This window comes from Dasypus novemcinctus, chromosome 22, assembly GCF_030445035.2.
Source record: "Dasypus novemcinctus isolate mDasNov1 chromosome 22, mDasNov1.1.hap2, whole genome shotgun sequence".
Classification (NCBI taxonomy): domain Eukaryota; kingdom Metazoa; phylum Chordata; class Mammalia; order Cingulata; family Dasypodidae; genus Dasypus; species Dasypus novemcinctus.
Window position 1 is genome coordinate 49,761,234 of NC_080694.1, and position 26,212 is coordinate 49,787,445.

Genomic DNA, 26,212 nt, shown 5'->3' on the forward strand with positions numbered 1-26,212 from the left:
TCCTTCTTAGGAAAGAGGGTCTGTCTGAGTTCATTTGTCTCCATCCAATACACCCTTTTGGGGGAGAGCTTTCCACCAAGCCAGCTCACAGATGGTTAGCCTTCTTGTGTCTTAACTGATATTCAGGTACTTTGGGTCCACAGAGCAGATTCTGGGAGGGGAATCACCTGGCACTGGCAATACTCTCTGTGGAGAACCTAGCAAAAACCCTTCATGTTCGAATAGTTAAAGTTTTATGCTAAGTAAAGAAAAGCAGTGGGGCAGAGCCATTCAAGAACCACTTCAAAGGTGGGTTCCTCCTGCCCCTAAGAGTCCACTGTGTTATAGCTCTTGGATGCAGCCCCCACTAGTTGCAACTGGAGTGACAGTTGCACTCCAGGGGACAGAAATCACTGGGGCTGGGGATGGATCAGGATGCAAAAGTGAGGGCCCAAAGCGGATTCAGACGAGAATAGTGTTAGCTTCGATGAGGAAGGGGACATCCATCCACATGAAATATAAAGCAGAGAGGAGAGGAGAGGGGAGGAGAAGGGAGCAGGGGAGAGATTTGGGGATGAGGGGAGAAAAGGTGAAGAAATTAATGCATCAGCCTCCTTATAAAAACAGATAGTGAAATCATCCGCGAAGGAGAAAGATTTGGGGTGGGATCTCAAGGAGGACTGAAAGGATTTAGATGAGCCTAGCATCTGTCATCTTCCCAGTTGCACTACCAGAACCTTCAGAAGTGATCCCACACAAGAAAATGTTATCAACAAATACGTACCGAATGACTTTCATGTATAAACCCTGGGAAAATAGCTTTAACTCAAACAGACATGATCCCTGCTTCCTTGGAATTACTGGTCTAGCTGGAAAATACCGACAATCCATGTTAGAGCGTTTCCAGAAAGGAGAGCTCACTGTGGGGAGGCCTCATGGGGGTGCGCCCCTTGGTAGGTGGCTTCTGTGCTGGGTGGGAGCACTTAGGGGAAGGACTGGGGCATCTGGCTCTGACTCATTCCTTTCCCTCCCAGACTAGTGAAATATTTCCTTCCAGTCCCACACACGTCACCAAATGAACCATTCCTATCATGCTTCTGCTCAAAAACCAATGGTCCCCATTATCTCCCCTCTGGGGTTCAAACATCTTAGGCTCAGGTTGAAAGCGTGCCCCAGTGCCAGCGTTCCCTGGCTCCCACCACTCCCCATTCCAGCTAAACTCGCAGGCTTTATCACCTCTCCACTTTGGCGCCTGCTGTTTCCATCCTCTTGAGCTGCCTTCTCCCACCATGCACTGTATCTTCTTTCTGCTTGAAGATTCAACTTTCATTTCCACCAGAAAACAGTCTGTAATTCCCAGAAGCAACCTCCCTGCCTTCCGTACACCCACAGAACTTGGTTCCTGCTTCTCTTAGGACGTTTTTTCATCGTCTTCTTTGTACCGCGGTTATTTTGATTCTCTCCTCTTCCTACTACATTATAAACCCAAGGGTAAGATTTGTGCCTCTATTCATCTTTATTATGGAGTCTGTAATACTTTATACACCAACACAAAATATATTTAACCCAAGCAAATGCTCAGTTAATGTTTGTTGATTTTTTAAAGTCATTTTAGAATGGATACGTGGAGGTTTCCTGTGAATGCGCAAAATCTGGATCTTATGCAAACATGATTCTCTGCATTCCTGGAACATAAATGCTCTAAACACTTATGTACTTCATCCATTCATCTATTCATTTATTCATTATTCTCATTAAACATATTGATCACCTAACATATGTAAGGAATGTGCATACAAGGATGGCTCTGAGATCAATGTTTGGGTCGTCTTGTTTCCTCTCCTTCTGCAGAAGAGAGCAAAGAGGCACTCCACAACACCGCCGTCGGTCAAGAGCTATGTGTCATAGGAATGACCTTCACTGAAGTTCTGACCTATGGGGTCAGAATAAACCATGTACATAATGCACAAAAAGCAATTAGAGGTCATTTTAACGTCTACAGAGAATACTGGCTTCTTAGAGATTCATTTTCCTATTTTTTTTGTTTGGGAGACTTTGCTTTAGACAGAATTGCATTCTTTCCCCTTTTTCTCCAGCGACACAGTGGATTTTTTGGCGTTCATTCAATGAACAATTTCAAGTCTACATTTTCGGATGGAAATAAACTCTGATGAAAATTGAGAATCAATGCTTTGCTTCTAATAATGTTAACACAGAAGGAAAGAAGCCTCCAGTTCTGTGTTTATAATCAATAGAGAAAGAGGAAATGCCCACAAATATAGACTTTTAAAAGTAGATTGGTTTTGGTTAGGTTTGCTTTTCAATAATCACACAATTATTTTGTCTTTTAAAGTTGCTGTAATACAAAACACTTCATTTTCATGTTGTTACAAGATGCAAATGCATTCGATTCTGTGCCCAGCTACAGTGCTAGATGCCACCCTCCTCTTCTGCCAGAGCCTTTATCTGTATTTTCGGCCTGGGGAACAAGGAGGTCCGTCTCTTGCTTCCTAAAGACCCCATTACCCGCTTCTCCGCACGCATCTTTGGGGACCCAACCTCTCTGGGCCTCCCCCAGCCAGGAACCTCCCCGATCTTTCCAGACCTCTCTGCCACCCTGCCTGATGCACGGAATTCATTTCTTTCACAGACAGGTTCCCTTTCTCCTTCCCTGCGCCTCCCCCGCTCCCTCTCCTTTCTCCTGCGGCCCATCTGGCCCTGCTTTCCCACCCCGCTCTGTGCCCCCCTTTATTTCCACTCCCCTCCGCTCGGGCTCCGCTCTCTCCTCCTTCTCCCCCACGGCTTGTCTGTATTTGGAGCTCCCGGAAGCCGCCGGCGACTCTCCCCGGGAGCAGCGTGACTGACACCGACGCCCCTCGCGGGGAGGAGGGAGAGGGGCGGGGAAGGGGAGCGCGCGGGAGGAGGGCGCGAGGGGCCGCGCGCGGATCTCGGTGGCGGAGGACGAGACCCCCCCGGTCCCCGAGGCAGGTAAACCTGGCGCCGTCCCGGTGGGCGAGGCCGGGGAGGGGCTGCGGTGCGCGGCGGGGGGCGCCGCGCGCCGGACGCCCGCAAGTTCCGCGACTAGGTGGGCTGCGCAGGGGACCCCGGACGCGGCGGCGGCGCGCGAGGGACAGCGGCCGTGCGGGGATCTGCGGGCCCCCGGGCGCCGCGGAGCCGCGGGGGGCGCAGGCGGAGGGCGGTCGCCCCATCTGGGTCAAGTCCACGGCGCGCCCTGCCCCCGCCGCCTCCGCGCGCGCCTCGGGGCGCCCGGGCGCGCTCCAAGGTGGGTGCGGGCGGGTGCGGGTGGGCCCCGCGCGGGGCCTCAGACTTCAGGGCTTCTCGCCCTCTCAGCTCTGCGCCTCCGTAGGTGGGAGAGCGTCTTTTGCTTGGGTCTGACCTTAGCAACCTCGAGGAGAAAGTGCTGGAGAGAACGGGTGCTGGTTTCGCAGCAGAACCCGGCTCGAGGCGATGAGTCACTTTTAAAAAATGAAAAGGCGGTGGCGGCGTGGGGTTCCGAAAACTGCATCTCACCGCTGGTTTTCTCACCGCTTTGAGTAGTAGTTCTTGGAATTAGCCGCGTGGCCATCGCTTTTAAGGCTCATAATCATACATGCAGGTGGTCGCCCGAGGGGTGTCGGGCACCACGGTTAGGCTGCAAGTTTGAGCAATGTTAGGAACGAGTAAATATGTGTGACTGCATTTAGGATATTAAACTGGGATCAGGTCTAAATGCCCAGAGTGGAGCGGAACACCCAGCAAAAAGATCAAGAACCTTTGGTTATGTGATCACTGGACTAGAGAAACCTTTGAGATTTATGCACCATAGTTTACCGGAGTTGTTTGCAGAGAAACTATTCCCTTCTGGCTTATGTGAATGTCTTTTCATTTAAGTGACATTTTAGGAGTCCTTGGTAAAATGAAAATCCAAACCCATGTAATGTAAGTTTACAGCTGTAGAGTGCTCTTCGGGAAGATTATTTGTATAGTTATTAGAGTCTAATCAGACTGTAAGCCTCTTGAGGGCAAGGATGGGGGTTTGGGTAATTCCTATAGCCCCAATTGTATTTTAGCTCATAGCACGCAGAGAGCAGGCAATAAACATTGCTGAAAATATGTAATTCAGTAGTTCGTGGCCAGGGCATTACTCAAGATACTGCATATTTTGCATGGAAACATTATTTCTCCATAAATTCCCAAATCTCAAAATTCTTAACATCAGGATCAAAGTGTCATGTAGATATTTATTAAGAATAAAGAGAAAAAGAAGTTGACTCTGAAAAGTCATGAAAGTGATCTTGACTAGAAGGGAATTAGGTTTTGACTGTTCATCATGGGAGTGAGAAATAATTTAAGTTTTTGATACCCTAAACTCTTGATATATTATAGTTAATGTAAGGGGCTATAAATATTTTTGTAAAAAAGGCCAGAGAGTAAATATGTTAGGTTTTGCTGACCATCTGGCCTCTTCAGCAACTACTCATTTCTGTTGAAGCTTGAAAGCTGCCCTAGACAATACAAACAAATGGGTATGTTATGTTTCACTTTATTTGTGGACACAGTATTTGAATTTCACATTGTTTTCATTAGTTACAAAATATTAGTCTTCTTTTCTTTTTGTTTCAACCATTTAAAAATGTAAAAGCCATTCTTAATTCTTAAGGCCTTACAAAATTAGCACCTACCATGTACTAGGGTTTGGAGAAGAAACTTCTGGAAAGGATTAATGAGCCAGATTCTCTGAGTACCTTCATCGTGCCCTGGGAGTTAATAAGTTAAATACTCTCAAGAGTAGTATTGACTTATTATTTTGGGCATTATGGTGTTTTGTTGTGAATATTTCCTAAAAGATGTTTTTATGTAAGTTTTTCTTTTAATTTGCCAACTATGTAATATTTTACATATGAAAAAGGATATCCTAAGCCAATGTAAGTTATAAACATTATATTCAAATGAACACCTGCAAACCCATTACCAGACTTGGAAACTTTCTTTGTGCTCTTCCCATATGCCATTCCCCATGTTTCTCGCAGCCCTGTGTTCTGTGTTGCTCACTCCCTGGTTTTGTAACATATGTATGTATTTCTAAATAATATTTTGTTTAGGTTTGCTTGTTGGTTGGTTTTTTAAAAGGGTATATGTAATCTTTACATTTTTAAAATTCAGCATTGTGTTTTTAAGATTCACTTACACTGCTGTATGTAGCTGTTTGATATTTCTTGGTGAAAATATTACACAGTTTACTTATCCATTCTCTTTGGTGGACGTTTGGATGGTTCCTGTGTATTGCTGTTACAAAGAGTGTTGATTTGAAGAGTTTGGTCCATGTCTCTCAGGGTATGTGTGCAAGAGTTCCTCTCGGTGTGAAATTGCTGAGTCACACTGTGTGTGAATGTGGGTGAATGGCCAAAAAAAGAGAGGTGATTCTTCGGACTTACACGTTGCTGCTGTATACAGAAAGCTTATGCATCCCCCCAAACCAAGATAAAGTTACTATAACTGAGATTCCGACTTCTCAGCCTACTCAAATTCTACTTGTATCATCTATTTTCCCATGCATGAAGTGTGGAAAATTCTGATGTCAAAGTTTACAGTAAACTTTCACAGCTGGACCACTGGACACCCTCTCTCAGGAGCATCCTCAGGCCCTCCAGGTTCACCTGGGATCAGGATGGGATGGAGGCCAGCTTTAATCACGAAATCAAAGGAGCCTTACTTCAAGCCAGGTGCAGAAGTGGTTAGTACAGCACCCTGAACGTTCCCTGTCAAAAGAGCAGACACGCTTCTATGAGTGCCGAAGTAAATGTGCTTAATAGGTGCAAAACTGGCTTCTTCTACAAGGAAGAGGGAAGTCAACTGAACTTGCACAGGATAAAGTTTATTGGCATGTCTATAGACACTACTATTTGTGTCTATCAGTTTTCTACCGTTAGCGTCTATCAGTACAAAGTTGTAAAATAGCCTTGTTCAACACAATGAATGGCTGGCACAACCCAGATGGATGACCTAGTAAGGGTGATCGCTTAATTTCAGTCTCTCCCAATTTCTCCTTATACTTAGGATTAAAATAATTTTTGATATTTCATCACTATGAAATGTGTAGCATATTACTTGGACAAGGTTCAGAGAACTGAGCGACATTGCTATGACAAAATTTATCTATCCCCAAATCCTCATTTACATGAATAAAATTTCCCAGCATTTACATTATTTAAAAACAAGAAATAAGAATCAAATTGCTGCTCAATCTAGTATTGAGGAATAAGTATACTCATCCATATGGCATGAAACAATGAAAAAAAGTTACTAAAAAATGAAATTTCTAATAAAAATTATCTTTTATTTACATTTAATAACTAGTCAAAATTTATAGTAGTGTTGTTACGATAAGGTAAGAATCAGAAGAACTTTTTTTAACATTTTTGACTTGAGGTTAAATTAAAATTTACATTCATATTTTTGATGTAGAAAAGTAGGAGAGGGTAGAGAACAAAAAGCATTAAAACATAAAAAATATAAAATTAGGATAAACTTCTACAGGACTAGTAAAATGGAAATAGAAGTTCAAGGAGAAAATATAATTAGGCACAGTTTCTGCCTATTAAAGAGCAGCCTGTTCATGTATTCTTTTAAAATGAGTGATGAGTTTCTTTGGACTTATTTGAAAGAGGTGTTTTGTTTTGTTTTTTTTACAGGTCAATATTTACAGGTTGCTGGAAAGAATAGCCTCTGTAACCATTCACATTTGGTAAAAGTTTTTGTATGTCAGTCTAAAACTATGCAAGTGGATATAGAGTTTTACAAAATTCTTTCAGGTTATCTACAAATAAAAAGTTTAAAAACTCCTTTTGTAGATCAACTTGCTCCTGTTTTCTGACCAGAAATAAAGGGTCAGGAATGCCCCTTTCTGCAAGTTTAGAGTTGATAAATGAACCAATTAATTGATTAACATAGTTCTAGTGACTACTCGTTCTGCTGGATTTAAGAAAGATACTTAAGAACTAAATGTCTTGGTACTTACGACAGCTCTCATGAGGGGATGATGGCCCATCACATTTTATTTATTTCTTTTTAGACAATTATTTCTTCGCTTTACTCATTTTTCTTTTCCTTCCTTTGGAGGCATTCCCTGTGAAGTATTGGGAGCATGTGCTGTCTCTGTGTAGTAGCCAGACAGATAGCATATTGGATCTGTAAATGTATGGCTTTCACCACATTTGGAAAGGTTTTGGTCATGATCTTCAAATATGTTTTCTGCATCATCTCCTCTTTGGACTCCAGTGACACTCTGATAGTGTCCCACAGGCCCCTGAAGCTCTGTTGCTTTTTTTTTTTTTCCCAATCTTCTTTCTCTCTGTTCTTTGGATTGGGTAATTTCTGTATCATCAAGTTCACTGATACTTTCATCTTTCATCTCCATTCTGCTGTTGACCCCATCCACTGAATTTTTAATTTCAGTTATAGTTATTTTTCAGTTGTTTCTCTTTTATAGTTTCTATGTCTCAGAACTTGCATCTTTCCATTCTTTTCAAAAGTGTTTACCTTTATTACCGGGGGCATAATTAGAATAGCGCCTTTAAAATATGTTTGATAATTCCGGCATCTGGTCATCTCATGGTTGTCATCTATTGATTGTCTTTTTCTCTTGAGAATTTCTCTAGTCTCTTGCATGTCCAGTATTTTTTTTTATTGAATTCTTGACATTTTGAGTATTATGTTGTAAGAGTCTGGGTCCATTAGACTCAATTTTTTGTTATATCAGGAAATCAACCCAGTTAAGTCCAAACCACATGGTCTGTCTTGTATCCTGTGGGGAGTGGTTCCTACATCCTTTCATTTTCAGAGCCTTTGCTGTGTCCCTTTGGTTCCACACTTAGGTTAATTATGGGTTAATCTCAGACTTGAACCCTGGTTTATAGTAGTTCAACTATTAAAGCCTCTGGGTCTGTCCCACACATGCATAATTTCACACCCAGTCTGGGGTGAAACTGGAACTTCTGCTGGATCATAGATGGAATCCAGGACCCACTTCTTCAGGTCTCTCCTCTCAGGGATTTCCCGCACACTCTCCTAGTCCAGAAAGCCCCTCTTTCTGGTTCCTTGGAATTTCAGCTGCTCACACGGCTACTGTGGAAGTAGATCCAGGAGGCTGAGGCACATAAAGAAGCAAAAACGGGTTGGAAGAAAATGCTTGGGACAAATCCATCACCTTGGCTGTTTTAAATCGAATGATCCCACTTGCACTTGTTGAAAATGTCCATGCGTAAAACTGGCCCAACAATTAAAAATGATGCTTAGGGGGTTTTTTTGGTTTTGTTTTTTAAGATTCATTTTTAAATTTATTTCTCCCTACCCCTGTGTTGTTTGCACTTGCTGTGTCTGTTCATTTTTCTTGTTTCTTTTTTAGGAGGCACCAGGAACTGAACTCAGGACCTCTGATGTGGGAGGGAGGCACCTAATCCCCTGAGCCACCTCTGCTCCCTGCTTTGCTCTGTCTCTCATTATGTTTTCCTCGTGTCTCTTGTCGCGTCAACTCGCCATGCCTGCCCATCGCATCAGCTTGCTGTCTTGCTTGTCTTTCGGAGGCACTGGGAACGGAACCTGGGACCTCCCTTGGGGTAGAGGGGAGCTCAATCGCTTGAACCACATCTGCTTCCCCTTAGGGTATTTTGGTTGGTTGGTTGGTTTAATTTTTCTTTTAAGACATTGCTGAATCTGTTATTCAATTGTATGTAAACCTTATGGTGAATCCCAGTAAATTTTGAGATTAGATGGAATTTCAGCAAACCATATTACCTTCATTATTCCAGAGAAATAAGGCATTCTGAACACTGAAATGGCAGGTTTTCATAAAGTAAAATATTTCTAGTCATGTCGTGAGAAATAACTGGCTTTATGAATTGATACCCCTTTTCATGCCTCGGGTCAGTAATGCTTGTGGTTTTATCCACTTTAGACGTGTGGTGTTTGAGGTGTCACGGTCATTGAATTTGGGGAATAGGAGATGTGGTAACACATGTAGTAGATCACAGTGACTCGTGCTGTGGAGCATTCAGAGGTAAATTACCCTAATGAAACTTAGCACTTTAAAGCTCACAAAGTTAGCTTCATCATCTCTTTTCATCTTCTGTAGAATCCTGTGGCAGGTTTTATGATGATGCAGGAAAAATACTTAGAACTCCATTCCAGAAATCTGGAAGTCTCCTACTTGCGGCTGCCAGCTGTCATCTAAATACCACTGTAGGCACCTTAACCTCGTTCACTGAACTCATCTTCGATAGCCTCTGCCCTCTCTTCATTTTTATTGGCACCACTCTACCCTGAAGAGACTTCTAAATTACCCTCCACCTCTCCTTTTGCCTCCCAGCCATCGTCTGTGCAGTGCTTTCCCAAGTCTTGCTTAGTCTAAACATCTGTCAGCTTCTCTTCCACCCGCTGTCCCCTCCCAGCTTCAGATCCTCCCAAGGACCCTGCACACCAGCCCCAACCCTTAACTAGTCATCTGTCGCCTGTCCTCATGCTTTCCTGGCACATGGTGCTGCTCAGGAAATATTTTCTGGCTGTTAGTTCCTCCATGCCCCTGCACTTGTTGGGCATAGGCTTGGGAATGCCTTTACATAGCTTCATTCTTCTGAACAACACCTCCTCATCCTTTGAGCTTTCGTTTAGTTCTTAAATAAACTTCAGAAGCCTCCCAAGTACCCTAGGCTCAATTGTACTTCCTAACGCCCCATGCCTGCGTGCTCCCACTGCCTTCCTGCGCAGCTTTACTGTAACGTTTCTCAAAACGTAGTCGTTGTGCTCTTCACGTGCTTCTTAAAATTCCAGATTCTGGGGAACACTTAGAACTACCGACCTGGTGTTTCTGAGGATGGGGTCCAGGAATCTGTGTGTAGGAAGCCTCGCCCCCCCAGCCCCCCACTCCCCGGTGATTCCGATGCCCTGGAGTTCAAGAACTGCCGCTCTTGTCCATCACCTTTCCCGGCCCCTACAACTTCTTGCAAGAGCAAGGGGTGTGGCATTCTGAGGACTCTGTGATCAAGCTGAATTATGTCCTGTGACTTGGCTGGGACGTGCGAGCAGCAAAGTTTCCGAGATTTACCTGGCTTTCCACTAAGGCTCTATAAAGGGGAGCAGTGCTTTTTCATTTGTTTTTTAGAGCTTTATTGAGGTATAACTTGTGCACCGTAAGAGTCCCCATTTTAAGTGTACAATTCAATGATTAACTTATATACAGATTGCACAGCCACCTCCTCAATCTTATTTTAACTCATTTCCATCACTCCAAATAGAGACTTCCATTTTCATTCACTCCCATTCCCTCTCCCAGCCTAGGTGATCACTTCTCTACTTTCTATATATTTTCTGGATAGTTCGTGTAAATGGACTCTTTCGTAAATGGCTTTTTTCATTTAGCATACTGTTTTTGAAGTTAATCGGCATCCATACTTTGTTCCTTTTTATTGCTGAATAATATTCCATGGAATGGATATGCTCTATGTTTGTATGTTTGGGCTGTTTCCACTTTTCAGCTATAATGAACGATACTACTCTGCACGTTCACGGACAAGTCATTGCTGGATATGTGTTTTTACTTGGCCTTGAGTAGAAGCAGAATGGCCAGGTCAGGGAGCAAATCTATGTTTAACTGTTTAAGAAACTGCCAAATTGTTTTCCAAAGTGGCTGCACCATTTTACAGTCCCACGAGGAATGCACAAGTTTTGTGATTTCTCCACATCCTTGCTGACACTTTTTATTTTCCTTTTTAAAATAACAGCCTTCCTAGTGGATATGAATTGATATTTCATCGTGGCTTTGATTTGCCATTCCCTAAGGACTAAAGATGTTGAGCATCTTTTCATGTGTTTATTGTCCATTTGCACCTCTTCTTTGGAGACATGTCTATTCAAATATATTGCCCATTAAATTGGGTCATTTGTCTTACTACTATTGAGTTGCAAGAGTTCTTTATATATTCCAGAAACACGGGGCACAGCAATACATTGACTTGATAGAAGGACGGAAGGTCCATAAAAACCCTGTCCAGGTCAGCATGACCTGGCCAGTGGGGTCTCCATGGCCCTTCTTTCCCAGGACCAGGCTGTGGCTTTGGAGGAGACCTGAAACCTACAGATCCTGAGTCAAGAGAAGGCGACTCCTCTATCTCTACTTCCTCCGTGGCCTGAAAAAGAGCAAAGGAAGGTGTGGGGATTTAGGAATAGGAGAGCTTCCCCCAAAGTAGAGGATTTGGACAGGGAGTGGAATAAGGGACTAAGGGTTTGTCCCGGGCACATTCAGCATTCAAAGTCTATGATTTTATGGCTTCGTCCTCACCCAGTTCTACCACCCCAAGTTCAGCTTTCAAGATACACTCGGTCTTTCCCCATCGGCTCAGCTCCCTCTGGGCTGTTTTCTGCTGCTGGAGCCCACTTCCCTGTACCCTTGTGCTCCAGAGAGCTAGCCTGTATCCAGCAGCCAAACCACACCACTTCTCAAGGAGATCGTGGCGCCCTGAGGACAGCCTGTGCTCACCCATGCACATCCAGTGGCCAGCACAGAACACAGCTCGAACCATGTTCACATGCATTTGCTTAAGTTAGGGAATAAAGAATAAGGTGTGAATTCGTGTATTAGAAACAAAAAAACCGAGACTCTGCCCTGAATCACACTGGTCATCAGTTAAGGGGCTGGGTCTCAAGTTAAGGTTCTTGGGCCCCCTAAATGCTTTTTCCACTACACCGAGTTATGAGACCCAGGCTCTGACTTTCAGAGATCCCAGATGAGAGGAGAAATACTACAAGACGGATCAGGGATAGTACTGAGGAGCCACCCAGCCAAGTGGAGAGGGCAGAAGGGACGGTGAGTTCATTGATACGCGTGGTTGTTTATTTTACCCTACTATATTCTACTCTGGCTTTCTCGGAGATGACAGGAAATAATACACCTCCAGGGAAGCCGATGTGGCTCAACAGATAGAGCTTCTACCTACCACATGGGAGGTCCAGGGTTCAAAGCCAGGGCCTTCTGGCCCGTGTGGCGAGCTGGCCCACGTGCAAGATGTGCAGCCCCATGCAGGAGAGCAGACTGCCCAGGAGTGGTGCCACCCACACAGAGAGCTGACGCAGCAAGATGGCGCAATAAAAAAGAGACACAGAGAAGAGATAATATGAGATGTAGCAAACTAGGGAGCTGGGGTGGCCCAAGAGAATGATCACCTCTCTCCCACTCCAGAAGGTGTCAGGATGGGTTCCCAGAGCCACCTAATGAGAATACAACAGACACAGAAGAACACACAGTGAATGGACACAGAGAGCAGACAACGGAGCGGAGAAATAATAAAATATATACCAAAAATAAGAAATAAAAATAAAAAATATAGATATACCTCCAATTTGTGGGATGCTGGAAGACCTTTGGGAGGATTTGGATTTGAAGAAAGGGTTGCAGTGGTCATGGGAAGGATCCCCCAGGCAGCGGAGTCAGCAAAGCCAAAGCGTAGAAGTGGGGTGGGATGGGGGCGTATCTGGGAAATGCTGAGTTGTCCTTGTGACTGGATCTCGGGGGCTTGGCCCATTGCAGTTAGAGAGCAGATTTAAAAAGTCAGCTGGGGTGAGCTCCTTTAGAAAGTTAAGCTGAGGAGTTTGCTTTTATTCCCTGTAGTGGAAATTTATGGGCGGCTTTAGAGGATCACTTGGCTGACCAGCCCTTGTGTGTGATTTCTCTATAGTTTTGTGGAAAATGTAGAGGTTTGCTTTACTGGTGTAACTCACCCATCTCTCATGCTGATTACACCTCCTCAAACATCAGGGACCCTTTGCAGTAAAGAGAAAATAGCGGCTCGGTTTACTGTTGGGCGAGTAGCTCCAGAGTCACCGTCCAGGAGAGCAAGCCAGAGCTGTGAGGGCGGGCTCCTTGGCACACGGAGCCCTCTCTGAGTGAAGCGACTCCCTGGCTCGCCTGAGCAGGGTCTGCTTCCAGCTTCCTCCCACTACAGCCGGGCAGGACATGCATTTAGTCACCCTTGATTTCCTTGTTCTGAGCATTGTGCTTCGCTCATGGCGGGGACTGTCCAAATGACTGAATCAAGTGAACCAACCGTTCATGAACCAGTCAATGAATGAGTGAATGACTACCATGATGGTTTATTTGTTCTACGCAGACCTGTCTTAGTTTCCTAAGACCCCGTAATGGGAAGGCTTACATAAGCAGAACTTCTTGGCTCAACGTTTCAAAGGCTAGAAGACTTGCTTCTTCCTGGGTGGCTATCTTCTGGCTGGCTGGCAATCTTTGGGCTCTTTGGTTTTTTTGTCACATGGCAATGCACATGGTGGCAGCATCTTCTTTCTCTTCTGGGTTCCCTTGACTTCCATGGACTGTTCCCCATAACTTTTCCTTCCATGCCCAATTTTCTTGGCTTATAAGAGCTTCAGCCGTATTGGATTAAGGCCACCCTCATTCAGTCTGGGCACACCTTGACTAATAACATCTTCAAAGGTCCTATTTACACACTTACAAGATCAGGGGTTGGGACCTGCATATGTCTTTTGTGGGGGGCGTGAGTCAATCCCCAACAATAGCATTTCTGCAATTATTGATAATGAATCATAAGATTACTTCCTTCAGTGATTGGTAGTTTTCTAGGAAAGGAAAGAAAGGAATTGGGAAGTGGATGTGGCTCAACAGATAGAACATCCGCCTCCCATATGGGAGGTCCAAGAGTTCGATACCCAGAGCCTCCTGGCTTGTGTGGTGAGCTGGCCCACATGCAGTGCTGCTGCACGCAAGCAGTGCCAGCCCACGCAGGGATGCCCCCAGGGAGGGGTGCTGCCTGCGCAAGGAGTGGCCCTTGTGCAAGGAGAGCCATCCACATGAAACCATAGCCTGCCCAGGAGTGGCGCCACATACACGGAGAGGTGATGCAGCAAGATGACGCAACAAAAAGAGACACTGATCCCCAGTGCCACCTAATGAGAATACAAGCAGACACAGAAGAACACACAGCGATTGGACACAGAGAGCAGACAACGGGGTGAGGACGGGGGGAGGGAGGGAGAAAGAAAGAAAGAAATCTTTAAAAAAAAAAGAAAGTAATTGATATAGTCATGGTAAAGAGAATTTAAACATCTGGTAGTCTGGTTTGATGGTAGCTTAAGAAATATTTTGGACTTTCACTTGGGCTATCGAGGATATAGTCTGCTGTGACTGTATTCTCACAAATAAGCCAGTCACCCAGCCTCATCTTGACTATAGGTTTGAAAAGTCTTCCATTTCTGAATCACAACTTTAAGACTATTCCCAACTGAATACTGGGGCTGTGAGCTCCGGAATGCCTTGGATCTGTCTCTCTCTCATAGATTCACAGGAGAAACTCTTTTATCTAGTGAAGAGAACTTTGAACTAGCAATCAGCCAACTCGAAATACTTTTTATTAACTTGGAAATGTTACCAAAGTAGCAATCTCCCTTGTTTTATGAACTGGCTGAGGAATATTGAAAGACTACCTGCAAAATCCCCCGGGACAATATGGAGTTTTAAAAAATTTGAAATCCTAGAGAAAAAAGAAGAATGGAAGGCCCAAAATTTTCACATTCGAAGGAGCAAGTGTGCTCTTTTCAATCATGGGAGGGAAGACCACTGTGGTTTGAAGTCGGAGAAACCAATCTACAACTTCTTTTAAATGGAAATTTCTTGTATGAAAACCAAGCTATCAACTTGATCTGGGAATGTGCCAGTGGCTGGGTAGGCAAGGGAAGGCGGTAATCGGTAGCTAATTAATTATCAAAAAATATTTATAGAATTACTAAGTCCATGGCACCATGCTGAGCTCAGTGGGAGATGCAAGGAAGAGTAAGATGCGGCCTCAGCCTGTGAAAAGCTTTGCTACCAGTCTCCTTGGGGGGCAGGGTGTACAGGTGCTAAGAGAGAAGTGAACACACAGCAGGATTTTAATTTTATTATTGATTGGGCAGTGTCTTACAGATGGTTAAGTATGTGATACAAATGGTCTGTTTGTTAGTCTGGGCTTATTACCATTTACTGTGTGCAGTTTTCACAGCAGCTGGAAAGTTGCTTTTATAGATAGTTAGAAAATTGAATTAGGCAAGCCTTAGGAAACCTGGACGCTGACCCCTCACCAATGAGCATAAGGTGGTTTGGGTGAAGAAAGTATGAGGGATAAAGGAGTGTAATTTTCTAAAAATATTCCCACAGAGCTTGTGCTTTTGCCCTTTGCAGAGGACTATTTGAAAGCAAAAGAGTTGTTATAAAATGTTTAGGGGGTAACCCGTGCTTAAGGAAAACTAATCGCATACTGAAATTTCCATTTTATAGTAACCATTACCCACTAACTTGAGGAAATATTAGAGGAATAAGTACATGGACAGAGGAAAATAAAACATTGAGGAAAAAAATAAGGGTGTACTAACCCGAAATTTCCATTGACCAGAACTTCCGGATAATTGCTTAACATTTCAAACACACTAAGACTTTATGTAGTGGTTTATCAATGTACTTATTCCTACTTAGAGCAAAATGAGATGGGACATCTTACTAAGAGTAGGTCACATGTTTAGCCCTGATCATGTGCCAGACTTTCAATAGCTCTTCCAGCACTGTAGCTACCCTATATATTAGGAAGTTGCTGACATGAAGCAAAACTAAGCTCCTTGCTCAGAGTACCCCAGCTCATGAGAATTGTCATACAAATCTGGTCTGTCCCCAAAGTCAGGCCCTCTCTGTGCTGCCCTGGTTAAAGGTGGACAGGACAACCATTGTGAGACCTTATACGACATTTGAGAACACACGGAACTCTCCTTTTCTGGAAACTTAAGAATAGAAATACTGTCTCAGCTGTTTTAAGCATGATCATTGTACTGTTGACATAACATTGGACATAAAACTGGACAGTGTTCTGAACTAAGTGTCTATACTTTGAGGTGACCAAGAAGGCAGAAATCCCCCTCTTTTTTTGGCCTCCATTGTTATTTTTTTAAATCATGGGGGTCATCTTTCCCCCTAGGGGGGTATTTAATTGATTCCAGGACAGTATAGGAGAGAATACCAGTTGGCTACATTCTTCTGGAAGTATAGGAAGTATCTGTAAATGTTTGCAATGAGTGTGAGAAAGTTTGAATTGTTTAAATATTTAGAATGCTAACTTCACTTGGAAAAAATACAATGCTCTTCCCGATTAAGGAAGTACAGCAAGAAAGAGGATCTGGCTTACAAGGGAGGGTTGTAGAATCCCTAAAATGAAGGAGAAGGTCGATCCCAGCTTACAGATGTGCCATGGTGTGGGATTGGAGTAATTCTCAGGAGAGATGCCTCTGAGAAGAAGAAATGAGTGGAATTCTAGGTGTGTTTGGGTCTACTGAAAGGAGACTTATACAGCTTGGAAGAGTTTGAAGAGAAATGATTTTAAGAATATAGAAGGCTGAGCAACTGAAAACAATGAGAATCATTGGCCCTGGGAATCATAGAACTTTAGGTTGTTAGTTAGAGATAAGGAGATTGTTACCAAAAGGAAAGCAACTAAAGTAATTGAAAATGGTAGACTTTTAAGTCCAAGAGTGGGAGGGCATACTCAGGAAACTGCTGTTTTTTTGTAATAAACCTCATAGAACAATTGACTTTTCTTTTTCTTTATTTTTTTTAAATGACATTCAAAAAATATAAGAGGTCCCCACATATCCCCCACCCCCCTCAGCCCACTCCTCCCACATCAACAACCTCCCCCACCATTGTGGGACATCCACTGCATTTGGTGAACACACTCCAGAGCACCGCTGCACCACATGCACAACAGTCCACACTGTAGTTTACACTCTCCCCCAGGCCACCCAGTGGACCATGGCAGGACATACAATGTCCAGCATCTGTCCCGGCAGCACCACCCAGGACAACTCCAAGTCCTGAAAATGCCCCCACATCACATCTCTTCTTCCCTCTCTCTACCCTCAGCAGCTACCGTGGCTACTTTCTCCACATCAATGCTACAATTTCTCCCATTACTAAGCACAATATTTTCATAGTAGAATATCAGTAAGTCCCCTCTAATCCATATTCTATTCCTTCATCCTGTGGACCCTGGGATGGTGATGTCCACTCCACCTCTACATCGAGAGGGGGCTTAGATTCCACATGGATGATGGATGCAATTCTCCTGCTTGCAATTGACTTTTAAAGTTCTGTGCCTTTTTTACTTTGACAAGAAGAAAAATTATACTCTAAGAAGGAAAAGTGAGGGAAGAATTCAAATAAGGAGAATAAACGACAGACAGGGTCAGGTTATACTTTCCATTCTAATGAAACTCAAAACAGAATACTCAAAATTAATACAGGGGAGCAGATGTGACTCCAGTGGTTGAGCGCCTTCCTCCTGGGTTCAGTCCCTGGTGCTTCCTGAAAAAACAATGAGCAAAACAAGTGAACAAACCAACTCAGGGAAGCTGATGTGGCGCTGGCTTCCCACATGTGAGGTCCCGGGTTCAAGAACCTCAAAAAAAGAAAAAATTAATATGGAACAAGGAAGTAAGGTTAACCTCAAATATAGTTTTCTAACACAGGTCATTAAAAAGAGAAATCTTGAAATGCTGTGTTCCTCCCCCATTTCTCCTCGCACACCCTCACACTCAGGTCAAACGTTTGAGTTTATCCTCTGTCAGCCATAGGTCATAGGGGACCTCTGCTTGGGGTGGGTTTCTCCTTGAATAGATGACTAGGAAGCCTCCTGTGTCTCGGCCAGACTCCTGAGTCCCTGAACGGGTACCTGGCTTCCGTTTGTCCTCTTCTGAGGCTTAGAGTGTGTCGTCAGTGACATCACCCTGCTTTCCTGACCTGAACTCATCTGTCCATCCATCTGGCCCCGACTCCCTCCTTACCCTGACCTACCTGTTTCCGTTTGCTCCCACCACTCTTTATCTGTCTCCTCAGCCCAGCTCTTCATTTCTGGCTTGCACCTCCTCATCCAAGCTTGGCTCAATCCACTTTGAAAAGCCAAGGCTAATGGACTGCCTGGGAAGAATTTGGAGAATCTGCAGCTATGTTCTTTCTCCATTCTTGAGAGCTGGGACAGCAGCTGGGGGCACATGTGGGGACAGTGTATGTGTGTGTTGGGAAGAGAGGGCGTGGCTATCTTGGAGGGAATGTTAATGTATTGTTTTTCTATCTTGTGGACAGTCTTTCTTTCACTTATTCTTGAGTTTCTCCTAGGAACTGTTCTAAACTTTTAAACCCAGAAGGAAGCTTCCAGTTTCCTTACCTCACCACCTGGGTCAGGAGGCCCTGGGTTTGAACCCTGGACCTCCCATGTGGTAGGCAGACGCTCTTTCCGCTGAGCCAAGTCTGCTTCCCATTTGAGCTCTATTTGGACCTCTAAGAAGCTGGGGCAAGTCTTCTGTCTGGTTCACGCGGCTTTCTACTGCAGTGACATTTGAGTCGCTCTTAGAGGGCATTCCACACCCGTCCCGCCCGCTCTGCAGCTTATGGGCTAACTCCTGTTGTCTTTCAGGGGTGCCGATTAGGCCAGGAACAGCAGCCCTGCGTGTGAAATGTCGCAGGCCTGCCTGAAACAGCCTGCACTGTGCGCTTCTGGAGGTGGCGGGAGCTTTTCTGCTGGGGGGAAGAGGGGAGGGAGCGTGCTAAAAAAGCAAACACATTTTTTCTATCATGAGTTAGGTCTGTGGTGGTAACATTTGGCAAGTTGAGTAGCAGGGAACATAGTTAACTGTGAACAGACGGGCAACTATTAAAAGATTGGAGGGCCTTTCATCATTTCTCAAATGGCCTTCACCCACCTACAAGATACCCAGTTCTCTTGCAAGACGATTATGTAAAGAATCCAATCCAATGTTTTCTTCTCTTTTTTTTTCAACTGCGATGGAAGCAAAAGGCTCTGACGTTAGAAGGAAAAGAATAGATGAGAAACTTCTAATTTTGAATCTTCTTGGGATTAGATTCTGATTCAGCTGTGCAGAAAACACTGCCCCACATTTTGAAAGCGTGGCTGCCGGCGTTTTCAGAGAAGATGACTTTCCAAAATAGACAATAAGCTCCGCCATCCGTATCTGATTACTGCCTGACATTTGGTCACAGAATTACAGAGCTCTGCACTTGGTTGAAACGTATAAACTTGCTTTTAAAAAGAAAAAAAAATGGCAATGGCAAGTTGTTATATGTAAGCCAAAAACTAATAGAATACAAGAGAGAAATGCAGTACCTGGTTCCCAGTAGAAATAAAATATTTACGCATCTTAGAGCAGCAAAATTTACCTGTCCTCCAGGGTAAGTGTCTCCCACGCAGAAGCATGCCAGCCCTCTCTTGCTCAGAAACATGCTTGACAAGTTCATGAGAACTTTACCAGGTATTGGTTAAAATGAGATACATGTCCGTCTCGGGCAGCAGCCTGATTTTGCCAAAAGTTTGGCGTGGTCAGTGTGAATGGTATCCGTTAACTGGGTCTCTGTGCACCTGGCCAAATTCGATTGGGTTCCATTTGTCAGAGGCTGTCTTAGTGACACGTAAATACTCGGTGAGTAATTCCGAGGTACTGACCCTGGCCACACTCAGTGTCTCTTTTTAATACCCAGCCCCTGTTATCCTCTGTCCCTCCGTCAGCTTCAAACCCAGTTTGTCTTAGCCAAGAGTGCTGGGCAACTGAAGATCCATGTCTTCAAAACTACCCCCACCTAAAACTAAATTTTATCTACAAATAACCAGCAGCAGGACCAAAGGAAAATAACCCCTTTTAATAGTGTAAAGTCCTCATCATTCGAAATCATGGTACTTTGAAATGATTCAGCAACAGGAACACTGAAATAAACGAATAAGTAGAAAACAGCTCTAGGAGGTGAATGTCTCTTGTCTGCCTGCGAAATGATGCGCAGTTTCATAAACTTATAGTTCTGTGCTGGGCTGTTTGATTTAATGTGATTGCGTAAACAAGGATTATCGGTGGGTGTGATGTTCCCTGGAGATTATACTTTAACAGAAAAAGATACGAGTTGGTAACATTAATTGTGAGATATACGTTCTTTTTTTTTAATAAATTGAGCACATAGCTCTGATATATTTATATGCATTTATTTTTTCATTCTATGCATATATTATTATTATGATTATTATTATTATTATTAAAGATTTATTTTATTCCCCCCCCCAGTTGTCTGCCCTGTGTCTGCTTGCTGTGTGTTCTTCTGTGTCCACTTGCACCCTTGGTGGCACCGGGAAACTGCGTCTCTTTTTTGTTATATCATCTTGCTGTGTCAGCTCTCCGTGTGGGTGGCGCCACTCCTGGGCAGGCTGCACTTTTTTTCACGCAGGGTGGCTCACCTTATGGGGCGCACTCCTTGCGCTTGGGGCACCCCCACGCGGGGGACACCCCTTCGTGGCACGGCACTCCTTGGTGCAGCAGCTCTGCACATGGGCCAGCTCACCACACGGGTCAGGAGGCCTGGGGTTTGAACCCTGGACCCTCCATATGGTAGGCGGACGCTCTATCCATTGAGCCACATCCACTTCCCAAGGAGATATACGTTCCTTGTCCTTGAAGTAAGTGCTGTGCATAGACTGGATCATGTAACAGGGAAGCATCAAAGTGACACTCGATAATAGCGTAAGAAGAGTGAATAATTGTGCGTACACCTTGAACTTGAAAAAAATCGTTCAATTCGATAGCATATAAACCCAGCGCAATCTGTCATTGTGTCTGTTCCGAGTTTTATGTCCTGAATTTCACGTTTTCGTGACGCGTAGAAATGCTCTTTAGGTAATTACAGCAGTTCCGAATACTTTGGAAACGTTCCTTCTCTCTGCTGTGGAGCTCAGTGGCGTCGGTTTGCTCGGCCTCCCTGATGTTCACGTCGCCTCCGTTTGTTCCTGTGTCTTTCTAGAATGGCGGAAATGCAGGGGTTGATAGACAGGCTGGAGCAAGCGGTCGTCCGGCTGGAGTTCCTGGCTGCAGCGTCGCACAGACCTCCTGGGAACTGTGGGGAAGTGAACGGCGTCAGCGGAGGTAGGGCCACCAACTGCTGTCATTCCGGGCGCTCTGTTTCGTTCTCATCTTTTCGTTTTCAAAATGAGGGGTATTTCCATCTGTTTTCTTCCGTTTCCCTATTCCTTCCTTTCTATGTGACCCTGATGTTAGCCAGATGCAAGCCATTCCCGGAAAAGAAATGTAGAGAAATATTTCAGCCCAGGAGCCACAAAAATGACCAATCTCTGTGCCTGTTAGGGACTGAATTCATGTGCCAAATGTCTTTTTCTTTTAGTGTTTTACTGCTTTTCCACACGCAGTGGCTAAATATGTTATCTAAGTTATCAAAAAGAAACTGTTCTCCATTAGAATGTAAATTGGGGATAATTCTCATTCTGTAGATTTTAATTTTAAAGAGAACAAGTCATTACATTTATTTTAATGCGATATTAAAGGAAGCTAAGCCGAGGGTGACTTTAAAGTAATGGTCCTCTCACATTGTTTTGCCTCTACCTATTCCCAGCCAAATATGCTTTTAAAATTCTCTGACCAAATATCAAAAGTCAACTACTTTCTTAAAAGGAGTACTGTATATGGCAAACTCTTTCAGCATCTTTAATAATTCCTTCTAGTCTAGGGTTGCAGATTTAGCAAATGAAAATATAGGACACTCAGTGAAATCTGCATTTCAGATAAGCAATGAATAGTTTTTTAACACAAGTATGTCCCCAATGTTGCATGGGACTTAAAATCTGGAACATGCTTATACTCAAACATTATTCGTTGCTTATCTGAAATTCAAATGTAACTGGTCATTCTATATTTACGCTGGCAACTCTGTTCTTGTCACACATGCATTTTCTCCTTATCTGACCCATTTTGAATCCTGTCAGCTTTCTTGGGCTGAGAAAAGCCTTGGGGAAGACCGGATTTCAAGAAAAAAGCTTTCACCAGGCAAGATCGGCGTTGGTGCTTCTAGAATTTCAGACTTACTTGGAGCTGGGCCTTGTATTACATGCCCTGAGACAAAAATTACTGTTTGAGCACAAATGCGCAGGCTGTTTTTGTTTTTGTTTTTCCTCAACATAATGGAAATTAAAATGCTTTGAATGAATTGCAAGGAGTGTTGTTTAAAGGGAGGTTGCCAGAGCCCTGTAAATTTTTCTGCATCAACTGAGAACGCATCTATGATTTCATTTTAAGCCTCTTTTTATTAACCCTACACTTGGTATATGAGGTCCAGTAAACCTTATTTGTAAGAAAATAACTTCATGTTATCTTCAGTAACTGTAATATGCTGTATGCTTCAGGCAATCTAAGATTCCTGACCATAAATGTTAAGATCGTGAATATATAAGATTAAGTTTAAGTCCAAGTCCCAGGATATTCTGTAGTGAGTAAAGAAAAACTGCAATAATTACGGTTAGACTGAACTTTATTTGAAAAAGAATTTTCTGGGAAAATGAGTAGGCTGAACAGAATTGGAGGTTATATAGTTAAATTACTTAAGTGTTGATATGAATATTTTCTAATATGGCAAAATCACTCCAAACCGGTTACTAAAATAAGGTCTTTGAAAGTAACATAGCCGACAATTTATTACTTGAAATGAAGTAGGGTAATTAGTGAAATATCTGGATGATATTCATCCTTCAGACATTTCACTAATCCAAAGCAACGCAGCTCCTGTTTATTCTTAATTAGTTAAGTTTCGGTAATTTTCTAAATTCTATTTTTAACAAATGCTTCAGGACAACCTAGCACCTTAAATTAAATGTCATTCATTATGATGACATTATAACTAAAGCTAAAAATTCTTTTTACTTAAAAAGACACTTGCAGAAGGAACATGGTCCATGATGAATATAGAATCTACACAGATTGAAGAACTGCCCTGTTAACGCTGCTGCTGTTACACGTGGGGTTTTTTCCCCTGGCAATCAGGGAAATTCAGGTCAACTGTCGGAGAAGTATTTTTTCGCGCCTTCCAAGCGACAAAACCTTGCTAAGTGCGAGGAAATCTAAGATGAGTTATGCGCAGTCTTAATCCTCAGGAATCTTTTGGTCTCGATGCATCCTAGTCATTGCTGCAAATGCTTTGGTTCTGGAGACTGAAAGGGTGCAGTCTGGAGAGAAAGGCAGGTCATGGAAGGCTGCCTGGAGGAGGTGAGCATTGCTGAGCGATGAGAGGAAACTGGAGGGTACTCCCTTTTATCGTTGTACCTTCTGCTTCCTAGAGGCCTCCATCATATTTCTGAAACTTTCTGCCACTTAAAATTCTCAGCAGAGACCTTTTGGTCCTTTCCTTAGCAACCAACAGGTTTTTCTATCCCCAGAGAGATCCGTAAGGAATCTTTGGGCTTGTGCCCCTTTTACGTTTGTCCTTGCTGCGTTCTGAAGTTTAAAAGAACTCGGCTTGTGTAGCCTGCTTAGGAGTTAGGCTGGAGGTGCAGAGACCTGTCAATAGCTGTTTCCATCAATTTTTGGGCCCAGGAAAATGGGAAATTGGGAAAAAGGGGAAAGGACAGAGCCTTCGTCCTGCAGGTTTGTGATCATGGCTATTTCCATACAAGATGAAAAAGAGAATCCTGCGTTTTGGCTTGGATTCCCATAGCCTGCAAGGCTGCATGTCTCAGGATTACGTTTTTCAATATTACGGACATGAAGGCAGGCCCTTGGACAGATTCTTACTGTTAATTAAAAGGCAGGGTCGGGGGGAACGTGGAGCAGCCACTTGGAGCACACCAGGCTGGGCTGTCGTCACTTCGGTTTTTACAGTGATTTGGCAGATTAAAACCAAACGCAGATGAGCCCAGCAGCCATTTCCATGCTCCCCCCCATCGCTGCCTCCCCTCCCCCTGAGAAGTGAACAGGCAGCAAAATGTGTGAAATCAGCTTTCTCTTTTTACTTGCCCCGTGTTCCTTTTTTTGCCTTTGAATTGTCTTGGGAAATCTCGGTAACTGTTTGCAGGGTCGTTAGAGCTGCTAAGCAGGTCGGTGGATAAGAAAGTGCCCTGGCTTTGGCTTGACAAGGCTTGGCTCAGTTTTTGGATCTGCCTCTTAATTCGCTTCGGTCAAGTCTTCTGACCTGTTTGCATCTCCAGTTCCTCATCTCTTAAATTGGTATGATGCTACTTACTTGCCGGGCTTGGGGGAGAATTAAATGAGATGATATAGGTGAGAGTGGTTACCTCCAGAGGATGAGGATAGGAAACCAGTATTTTCCTAAATCTTAGAGGAGTGTTTACTGAATTTTTTTTTTAAGATTTATTTATTTATATTTATTTCTTTCCCCTTCCCCTGATTGTCTGTTCTCTGTGTCTATTTGCTGCGTGTCTTCTTTGTCCGCTTCTTTTGTTGTCAGTGGCATGGGAATCTGTCTCTTTTTGTTGTGTCATCGTGTTGTGTCAGCTCTCTGTGTGTGCGGCGCCATTCCTGGGCAGGCTGCACTTTCTTTTGTGCTGGGCGGCTCTCCTTATGGGGCGTACTCCTTGCGCGTGGGGCTCCCCTACGCGGGGGACACCCCTACGTGGCAGGGCACTCCTTACGCGCATCAGCACTGCGCATGGGCCAGCTCCACACGGGTCAAGGAGGCCCGGGGTTTGAACCCTGGACCTCCCATGTAGTAGATGGACGCCTTATCCACTGGGCCAAGTCCGCTTCCCTACTGAATATTGATGTGGATGAATGACGTACTGAGCAGCATGAGATTGGCAGTGGTGACCGTCGCCTCCCCCATCGCCTGTGGCAGGGCTGCTCCAACTTTCCACTGAGCCACCGGGGAATAACCAGACGTTCTTCTTCCAAAGGTGTGGCGCCCTGCGTGGAAGCCTTTGATAAGCTGATGAATGGCACGGTGGCTGAGTTCTTGAAGAACAGTAGGGTCCTCGCTGGTGACGTGGAGACCCACGTGAGTACCCCCTCCCCCGCGCTCCAGGCTGTGCTCCCGGTGACCAGCCCAGCCACCGACGGCGCCCACGGCCTGATGAGCTCCTGCTCCGGGCTCCCGGTCATCGGGCGGTGGCAGCTAAACCATCCACGCGCGCATTCGTTCAGTAGGTCATTCACGCAACACCTGTGGTGGGGCGTGCGCCAGGTGCTGCTCTAGAAGCTGGGGGTGCAGAGATGAACAACATCGGCCAAGACCCTCTTCTGATGGCACTTACATTTTAGTCTAGAAAGCAGATGATACAGGTATATAAAAATAGTTCAGTTAGTATGAAGTACCATGAGAAAAAGTAGGGCGGGGAGTGGACATAGCTCAGTGGTTGAGTGGATGTGGCTCAGTGGCTGAGTGCCTGCTTCCCTCATACGAGGTCCCGGGTTTGATCCCCGGTCCCTCCTAAAATCAAAAACAAACAAGCAAACGAATGCAAAAACCAACTGGGGGGAGCTGGTGTAGCTCAGTGGTTGAGCGCCAGCTTCCCACATACAAGGTCCCGGGTTCAATCCCCAGTACCTCCTAAAAACAAAACAAATAAGCAAACAAATGATAAAAACAACTCAGGGAAGCTGGTGTAGCTCAGTGGTTGAGCACCAGCTTCCCACATACAAGGTCCCGGGTTCGATCCCCAGTCCAGTACTACAAAAAAAAAAGAAGAGGAAAAAAAAAAGTAGGGTCGTGATATAGAAAGTGCTAGGTGCAGAGGAGTTGTGTGCGATGGGGGCGCCTGTCTGAGGAGGTGACAGTTGAGCAGGAATCTGATAGAAGCGAGTCGCTGAGCTTGGCAGTGATGTGGGGGAGAGAATGCCAGGCAGAGGAGGATGCAAGAGACTCAGTGGAGGGAACGCCTCCGGGCGGAGCGGAGGGCCAGGAGATGGCGAGGAGGCAGAGAAAACACGGGGCCAGGCCACGTGGGGCCTCCTTGGTCTTAGGAAGGGACTGGGGCCTAGTTCTGAGAGCGACGGGAGGACACTGGGGACTGGCACGGGATGGAAAGTGGTGTGATTTATCGTTTAAAAGCTCGCCCTTGCTGAGCTGAGTCCGTCACCAGCCACCTTTCTCCAAAGTAGAGCCCCAGGAGAGGTAAAACCAGAATCTGAGAATCTTTCAAATGGAAGAGATCTTATGGGCCAATCTCTCTGTTTTGGGACATTTTTAATACTTTTTAAAATGTTTAATGTCATCCCCAAGGCGGCTCACTATTTGTGTGCATTTCGTGAAAACCTAATGTGGTAAATAAACCGATTAAACACCAGTCTATCCCCTGGCTCTTCTTTGTCGTTTGCCTTTGTTTCTCACAGAGGATTGAATTCCTAATCT

The 26,212-nt window shown here is 44.5% G+C and overlaps 1 protein-coding gene across 2 annotated transcripts in view; it reads left to right on the top strand.

Moving 5' to 3' along the window:
• The first annotated feature begins 2,749 nt into the window (after positions 1–2,749).
• The window catches only part of CAP2 (cyclase associated actin cytoskeleton regulatory protein 2), a 161,419-nt gene continuing 137,956 nt past the window's right edge, over positions 2,750–26,212 (top strand). Inside the window, exons 1-3 of one of the 2 annotated variants that reach the window (XM_004484784.5) lie at positions 2,750–2,967; positions 20,867–20,988; positions 24,759–24,859. In XM_004484784.5, the coding sequence (XP_004484841.1) occupies positions 20,868–20,988; positions 24,759–24,859 (222 nt within the window). In that variant the 5' untranslated portion in view covers positions 2,750–2,967; position 20,867. The remainder of the gene's footprint in view (positions 2,968–20,866; positions 20,989–24,758; positions 24,860–26,212) is intronic. The other variant, XM_004484785.5, reaches the window with a different exon arrangement.